This window comes from Sorghum bicolor, chromosome 5 (assembly GCF_000003195.3).
Source record: "Sorghum bicolor cultivar BTx623 chromosome 5, Sorghum_bicolor_NCBIv3, whole genome shotgun sequence".
Lineage (NCBI taxonomy): Eukaryota > Viridiplantae > Streptophyta > Magnoliopsida > Poales > Poaceae > Sorghum > Sorghum bicolor.
In genome coordinates, this window is record NC_012874.2 from 1,759,138 (window position 1) to 1,767,379 (window position 8,242).

The 8,242-nt window shown below is 43.5% G+C and overlaps 1 protein-coding gene across 1 annotated transcript; it reads right to left on the bottom strand.

Moving 5' to 3' along the window:
• LOC8083042 (putative disease resistance protein RGA3) lies at positions 521 to 8,242 on the bottom strand. The gene is made up of 5 exons (XM_021461215.1): positions 8,004 to 8,242; positions 6,047 to 6,228; positions 5,439 to 5,532; positions 1,018 to 5,179; positions 521 to 844 (listed from the first exon to the last, which is right to left on the bottom strand). The coding sequence occupies exon 4, from the start codon at positions 5,144 to 5,146 to the stop codon at positions 1,085 to 1,087; it is 4,062 nt and encodes a 1,353-aa protein (XP_021316890.1). The 5' UTR covers positions 5,147 to 5,179; positions 5,439 to 5,532; positions 6,047 to 6,228; positions 8,004 to 8,242; the 3' UTR covers positions 521 to 844; positions 1,018 to 1,084.

Genomic DNA, 8,242 nt, shown 5'->3' on the forward strand with positions numbered 1-8,242 from the left:
TACTTTTAGGTGCCCAACTCAGCTCATGTAACTTCTGTGGCTTGTGACAAACCTGTAATGTAAAATCTGGCATTAAAGCATGCATTCGATCTCCACCATACGCCATGTATAGCAGCAAGCAAGATGCAGTGCACAACACCATCATGAGAAGCGTCCTCCAGCACAAGAAATTTTACGGTTTCAAACCGTCACAAATGCTTTTCAAAATCATCACATCTGTGCATCTGCCTGCCTTCATAACAGTACAAGCAGCCATGGCGTTGAAACTATCTCTACCTTGTGGTGACTGGTGAGTCACACACACACAAACACACACCTGTATTCTGATTAGGACAGGGCATGCAACTAGCAAACCACAGTCCACAGTATATATCATACAATTTTCAATCTTGCTCTGCAACTAATATTACACACAATGAAATTGCATAGAAACAGACGAGCGTCACGTGGCGTGGCAGGGCGGACCTGACTGAAATCAGGGTTCAAATTAGGCCACCCAATACTTACTCGCGCATGCACATCAGGGTTCAAAATTTTGTATTAGGTTGCATCATCAACATATTTCCATCACATTAGCACTGACAGTGCCACAGAAGAGAAACCTCATCATCGCGTGTCACTTGCTAGTCACAATATGTGTGCTACCTGAATTGTGACTGGCGAGATGACAAGCAGGCCCATCATGTTGACTGAACAACAGAGCAAAAACGTATGTTCTTCTGGAATCTGAAATTCCCTAATCCTATGTGGCAAAGATCAAAGCATTGCACTACACAGGCGCGTAGAGAATTCTTCATATCATTTGAAGACAATTAAGGACACCCAGCTCTCAGGTGCAGTGGGCCTGCAATGCAATAATAGGCAAATCCATAAATGTCAAAACTACATTCTCGTCCAAAGTATTCAAGAAATCAAACCAAATTTTTAAAAATAATAAGGAAATTGGTTCTCTTGTGAATGTACACATGAAAACAGGGGGACTGCCCATAGCTACAGCTAAAAATAGCACAAACTCACCCGATTAAGCGGCAGCTTGCAATCGCCGGCCAAATCCTTCCCACACGGCCACACCCCGTTCGTCCGTCTAAACAAAGACATCAGGGATGTGCGAGATGAGGTGCCAGTCCTCCCCTGTTCCTCTCTCACATCGCCTCTTCAGATCACGGCAGTGATGGATCAGCAATTGCTTCAGAGCCGTGAGGTCCTTTATCCCCTCCGGCAAGGATTTGATGCCCGGGCAGCAGTCGATTCTGAGCTTTTGAAGAGAGGTGGTGAGGCGGCAGATGGATTGTGGAAGGCAAGTCAGCTCTGGCAAGTCTGTAATCTCGAGTTTGCGTAGAGAGCAGAGTTCTCCGAGGCAGTCCGGCAACTGTTGAACTGCATCGCAATGTTTTATCTCGAGCAACTGGAGGGATGTGAGTTGACCCATTGTTTTGGGGAGGCTGGTCAGGCTACGGCAGAAATTGATGGCCAACTCTTGCAGACACCGGAGTTCCCCTAGCGACTCGGGTAACTGGTGAAGTGCTTCGCATGATTGTATTACGAGCTTCTGGAGGGATGTGAGTTGACCCATTGTTTGGGGGAGGCTGGTCAGTCTATCGCATGTTTCGATGGCCAACTCTTGCAGAGACCGGAGTTCCCCTAGCGACTCGGGTAGCTCGCGGATATCATCCCAGCCATGCACCCTCAGGGATCTCAGGGATGTGAGGCTCCACAAGGTCGCAGGCACCTCGGTGTGCACTCCAGAGAATCTAAAAATCTGCAATGACTCGAGTGCCGTCATGTGGTGCAGCAGCTCCCACCCACCCATTCCTGTCACTTTCCGTAGTTCAAACTCCTTCAGATTGTTAAAACTGGGTGAGGAAGAAGGCCCCTGGCATTGGCCTGGCAACTGCAGCAGCTGCTCACTTCCCTGCAACACTAAATGCTGCAGTGACGGAGGAAGGTGCGGCATCACCTCCAACTTAGGACAATCCTCAATCTTTAACTCTGTTAAGCGGCTACCAACTCGGACTTGTCCGAAATGAGGTGTTAAATTGTAGTTGTAGCAGCCTCCCTCATTTTCTACATCGGGCACGGTCCTCTCTGGTACCATCCACACCCGTCCCAAACGAGGCAGTTTACACATCTCCAACTTCACCAGTGAAGGAAATGGGCCTCCACTTATGCTCTCAACAGAAGGCATACTTTGCAGCCAAAGCTCCTCCAAACAAGGTAGTTCGACAAGCCCATCTAGATGCTTCAAGTTTGGGAAATCAAATAGCTTCATCACCCTCAAAAATGGGAAGGGGGCAGGGCCCTGTACTCCACCACCAACTTGACTCTGCATCCACCCTGCATATTGCCTACCTGAATACCCAGAAATGTGCAGCATTTGAATACCAGATGGTGGTTCTAGGGCATCAAGCACATCTTGCTGCAACTCAGTGTTTACCTCTTCCATGTTCTTCGACATCCAATTTAGTTCCAACCTCTGTAAGTTTATCTTCTGTTTCAAGCATGCCACATGTGCATCATTCGTATCCATCACATGTTGAATATCTATGATTGTTAGTTCCTCACCCAACCTAGATACATTTGCAAGCTCAGATATTCGAGCAAACTTTTCTCCCTTACCAATACAAAATAAGCCCAACTTTTGAAGTCGACTGAGCTGTCCAATACCTACAGGCATTCCTCCCAATTTTGTACAACCTTTTAGGTTCAAAACTTGAAGCTTATCCAAGTTGCCGATGCCTTCAGGTAGCTCTACTAGCCAACTACATTTATGAAGGTCCAAACACTCCAGATTTTCCAGTTTTGTCATACTTGATGGTAGCCTCTGAACGTTGGTGAAACCTAGTCTCAACAATCTTAGCATTTTGTTTCTGCAGATGGAATCTGGCAAGCATTTCAGCTCTCTACACCCTGACAGGTTCAATGTTCTTAACATCTGCAACTTACCAATTGAGTCTGGCAACATCATAAGCTGAATGCAAGCGCAAAGATCAATACTTGAAATCATATGGCAATCACCAATAGAATCTGGCAAGCATTTCAGCTCTCTACACCATGACAGGTTCAATGTTCTTAACATCTGCAACTTACCAATTGAGTCTGGCAACACTGTAAGCTGAATGCAATAGTAAAGATCAATACTTGAAATCATATGACAATCACCAATAGAATCTGGCAAACACTTTAGATTCATACATCTCGATAACTTTATTGTTCTTAACATTCTCATCTTACAAATTGATTTTGGTATCTCGACAAGTGAAAAGCTGAGTTCTACAAGAAGTGCTTGCAGGCTCCAAACATCTGACATAGTCTCAGGAAGTGTTTCACAATCTAGTTCTGAAACGGCAAGATATTTGAGATATTTAACTTGAGACATGGTGTTAGCTCCTTCTGCATTGAGATATCCCACCGTAACACTACGCAAGTGCTTTGCATGCTTCAGTGCCATGGCATATATGTAATCTTCATACTTAGGCATATATACAGCACGTGCTTTTCTAAAAAAAATTTTAGGTGCCATATGTTCTGTCTGTTTAATCAAAGAAAAATATCTATAGCTCTTTGTGGTACTGCTGCTTGCCTCATTTGGCATGTCAAGCGAAATTTCATCACCCAAGATGGACAAGGCAAGATCATGAACCAAATCATGCATCCAACATGTCACTCTCCCATCTTGTTCTTTGACATTTTGTAGGAATGACGCTTGCACAAGAGAATTAAAGTGCTTGTGTCCAACATCCAAGTAGCCAATACCATTCTCTAGAATGATCATATCATGAGCAATCCATAGGTCAATCAGTTGTTGTTTATCAATCTTATGACCTTTGGGAAACACTGAACATATTGTAAAGCACTGTTTGAGATTAGATGGCAGATGGAAATAGCTTAACCTTAAGCATGCAGCCACTCTATCTTCTCTACCATTAAAATTTGATAAGTTTTTGTCTCTCATGGCCTGCCACTCCTCTATCAGATCCTTGCCATGGAGAGAACCTGCAAGAACTTTAATTGCTAGAGGCACCCCACCACATTTGTCCACAATCGCCTTCCCAACCTCTTCAAATTCAAAATTCCAACCTGTAGCAGGTGTTACCAAACTTTGTTGGAATAGTTGCCAGCTGTCATCTGGAGATAAGAATGGCAAGTGAAATTGGTCGGTGGATCCCACTATTACCGCAACTTCTGTATTTCGAGTAGTAAGTAAAATCCTGCTTTGAGGTGCACCCACCTTTATATATACCATGAATTCTTCCCACTCATCTCGTGAGTTAGTCCAAACATCATCCAATACAAGAAGAAACTTTTTTCCATTCAACTTGTCTGAGATTGTTTTGGTCATATAAGGCAAGGCATGTGGTCCTGGATTATTTTCAGAAAAAGCTTCAAACACTTTTTTGATGAGATCTTTGACATCAAATTCTTGTGACACATGAACCCATAGTCTAACTTCAAAATGTTTCTCTATAATGTTACCATCATTGAAAACCAGTTTAGCCAAGGTAGTCTTCCCTGATCCGCCAAGCCCAATGACAGAAACTATCTTAATTTTCTGTAGATCATCATTCGCTTCAAGCATGGATATTATCTTCTGCTTATCTTTATCTCTTCCAACTACTAATTCCTCATCAACGTTGGACAATGATAGCACCTCCTTTGTTTTCATGTTTGTATGTCGAACTGGAGGATCCACTGATAAACTATTCTTTATTGCAATGTATTCAGTTCTTTGCTTCACAATTGCAGCAAATCTCTTCTTAATTGCCTTGATCTTGTTGGCTGCCTTGCATTGAAATACAAATGATTTTGGTATTGTGCAAAGATAATTGGACACAATGCCACCATCACTATTGGAGTCATGTTTTTCAGCCTTTAGCTGGAACTCATCAACAACATCATCAACATCATAAGAAATATCTTTCAACTTTTTGAGCCAAGAAAATGATTGTTTACTTCCAACAGAATTGTCTGTTGTTGTTTCCAGCCAAAAGTTGATCTCCGCAACAAGATCATGGAGCTCCTGGAGATCTTCCTTAACACCCACTATAGAGCTGTACTCTTTGATTAGCAGTGGAGCTAATTTGTTGACCACAATCTTCAAGGTTCCGGATACTACAGCAGAAATGGCAGCAGCTTCTACACCTGTCATTTTTCTTAAAGATTCTCCCGTCCCAGAGATTTCCTGCAAAAATGAATTCACAGTGAGCTGCCAGCCTGCCAATCAAGAAGGCAGAATATATAAAAAAAAGTTGTACCAAAATATGGCTCTATATGCATGGTGCAACTAATCATTCCTATTGTGCTTTCATGTGTAATAGTGTTTTTTGTTTGCTGCACTAACGCGTGAACAATACCGACAACAATTTGAGAAAAGATTTCATTCAAATAATAATCTGGTAGAAGTGCAGAAAACTGTAGTTGATATATTTAAGATGTCTGACCTTGGTAAACAGGGGCTCAAGTACACATCCTGCCTTTTGATCTTCACGTTATTGAAGTGCTTCTTTGCAAATAATGTACTCCCTCTGTTCCAAACTATAAGAAGCGTCATCTATGTCAGGAAATCAAAGAGTACGGGATACAAAGTACTCCACCGTTTCAAATTATAAGACGTATTTATAAGACAGATAATCTTAGATATATACTATGACAAATAATCTTAGATATATACTATGACAAAACGTCTTATAATCTATGTCAAAGAGCTTACTAAGTTTTTAGACATAGTATATATCTAAGTATATAGCAAATCTATGTATCTAAAAAAGCCAGAACACATATTATAATTAGGAATGGAGTACATGAAAATGAACTATTTAACCACGGCCTCTAGAACTGAACATAGCGGTACTGTGTCCAGATGATCTATGAGTCTGTGAGTTTTATGACTGATGAGTGTTCCAGTATTAAGTACCTTAAGAGTATACAAAAAGGCCTATAATGTGCTAAGAAAGGTATAGGCATCAGAGATGAGATGAAGATCATAGACTGGAGCAAGAACCATAATAAAATAGGATGCTACATTATTTGTCAGAAATAAACTAAATACCTGGAGCTAAGGGATGTGCTGCCGTTGCTTGTTCAATCTCCAAATATGATCTTCCTTTTCTCCTCTACAGACCAGACATCCGAATCTGTGTTGCACAGTGCAGGCTTGAGCCTAGATCTTGATGGCCAGTGATGAGCACTTGGGATCTGGTTGCTTGTGATGCTTCGTTGCCAACTAATCAACTGTTAGATACAAGGACACAATGTAGAGCAGGAATGCTAGACTCCGACTATCTCTCTACGCCGATGATGCTGTTATCTTCATCAACCCAATCAGGGAGGAGGTCACAGCGCTGTTTGAAATCCTCGAGCAGTTTGGAGCGACAACCGGCCTAAAGCTAAATATTGGAAAATGCACAGTAGCCCCTATCAGATGTGCTGAGATCAACCTAGATCATGTTCTTGAGGGTTATAGAGGAAATAAAACAAACTTTCCAATCACATACCTGGGTCTACCATTGTCCTTAGGTAGGCTGAAGGTTGTGCACCTGCAAAAGATTGTTGATAAATCAAGATCTCGGTTAGCTGCGTGGCAAGGAAGACTAATGAACCCGGCGGACAGGCGAGAATTGGTACGCTCTGTGCTTAGCTCCATGCCTGTATACCTAATGACTACTCTCAAGGCGCCAAAGCAGCTGATTGCGGACATTGATCAAATGAGGCGTCGCTTCCTTTGGGCGGGAGATAATGAGATTTCAGGAGGCAAATGCAAAGTGGCTTGGACAGCTGTGGCCAAGCCGGAGGAGTTTGGTGGATTGGGCATTATTGATTTAGATAAATTCAGCAGGGCACTGCGCCTTAGATGGCTTTGGTTCCAGTGGACTAAACCAGAAAGACCATGGAATGGGTCTGAACTACCAGTGAATGCTGATGATGTGGCGCTCTTCAATGCAGCTACAACTGTCACCGTTCGAGATGGAAGGAAGGCCTCCTTCTGGCACTCTAGTTGGATCGAAGGGAGAGCACCGGCCAGTCTGTGGCCGCGGCTGTACGCCCACAGCAGGAAAAAGAATAGGACAGTCAGAGAAGCATTGTTGAATAGAAGATGGGTGAGTGATATTGCACACAATCTGAATCAGGATCTGCTTAAGGAATATTTTGAGTTCTGGTTGGCTATCGACCGTGTCAGGCCAGCTCTAGATGAGGCAGGTGGAGACATAATTATCTGGGGCCTTGAAAGTTCAGGTCAATACTCCAGCAAATCGGCATACATGATTCAGTTTGCTGGCCAAAGTCCAATCCCCTTTCCCAGCCTTAATCTGGAAAGCCTGGGCACCGCCAAAGTGCAAATTCTTCTTATGGCTGCTGCTAAAAAACAGGCTATGGACCTCAGCACGTCTGCAACAGCGTCATTGGAAGAATAACTACTTCTGCGCACTATGTGAAAGAAACCTGGAGACAGCACACCACTTATTCTTTGAATACCCCTACTCTCGACTAGTTTGGCAAGCTGTATCGAGTTCATGCCCTAGCTTGCAGCCGGCTTCATGGGAAGACAGGAGCCGCCTCGAGGACTGTTTCAGCCAAACCTTGACAACAGGGGAGAAGAAGGCGCATACATTGGCAATCCTAACTCTATGGAGCATTTGGAACCGACGAAATGCAGTTGTTTTCAGGGAAGATCGAAAGACGACCATTTCACTAGTGGTGGAGATTAAGGACATGGCTCGCCAATGGTCGTTGGCAGGATGCAAAGCTCTTAGGCCTCTTATGGTTGCACATGTAATTAGTGAGTAATTAGCTAAGAACAAAAGCCCCACGCGGTCTAGGCTGCGTGGGGGAGCGCTGCTCGCGCTTGTAACCCGATGTTTCCTGCTTCTCCTCTTATTATTAATCAAAGCCGGTAAAACCGGATCTTTAAAAAAAAATGTAGAGCAGAAAGGTAGGCGTCAGAGATGAATGAAAGAGATCTTGGATGAATTTGACCGGAGCAAGAAATGGGATGCTATGTTGCACACCAGAGCTCAGGGATCGGAAGCTAGCCTTTGATAGTGCCGCCTCCCAAATAGAACCTTCGATTCCTTTGCTCCTTTGCTATGTTGCACACCAAAACTTCTGGGAACTGGGATTGCCTTAGCTAACTTGTGACAGCTTCCTTGTGAAGCTAAGCCTAAGCTATCAGCTGCTGGCGGCTCATGTAGTCATGCCACAAGATGGAGGGGCTCATCAACAAGCAAAGAGAGGAACCATCCGGGAA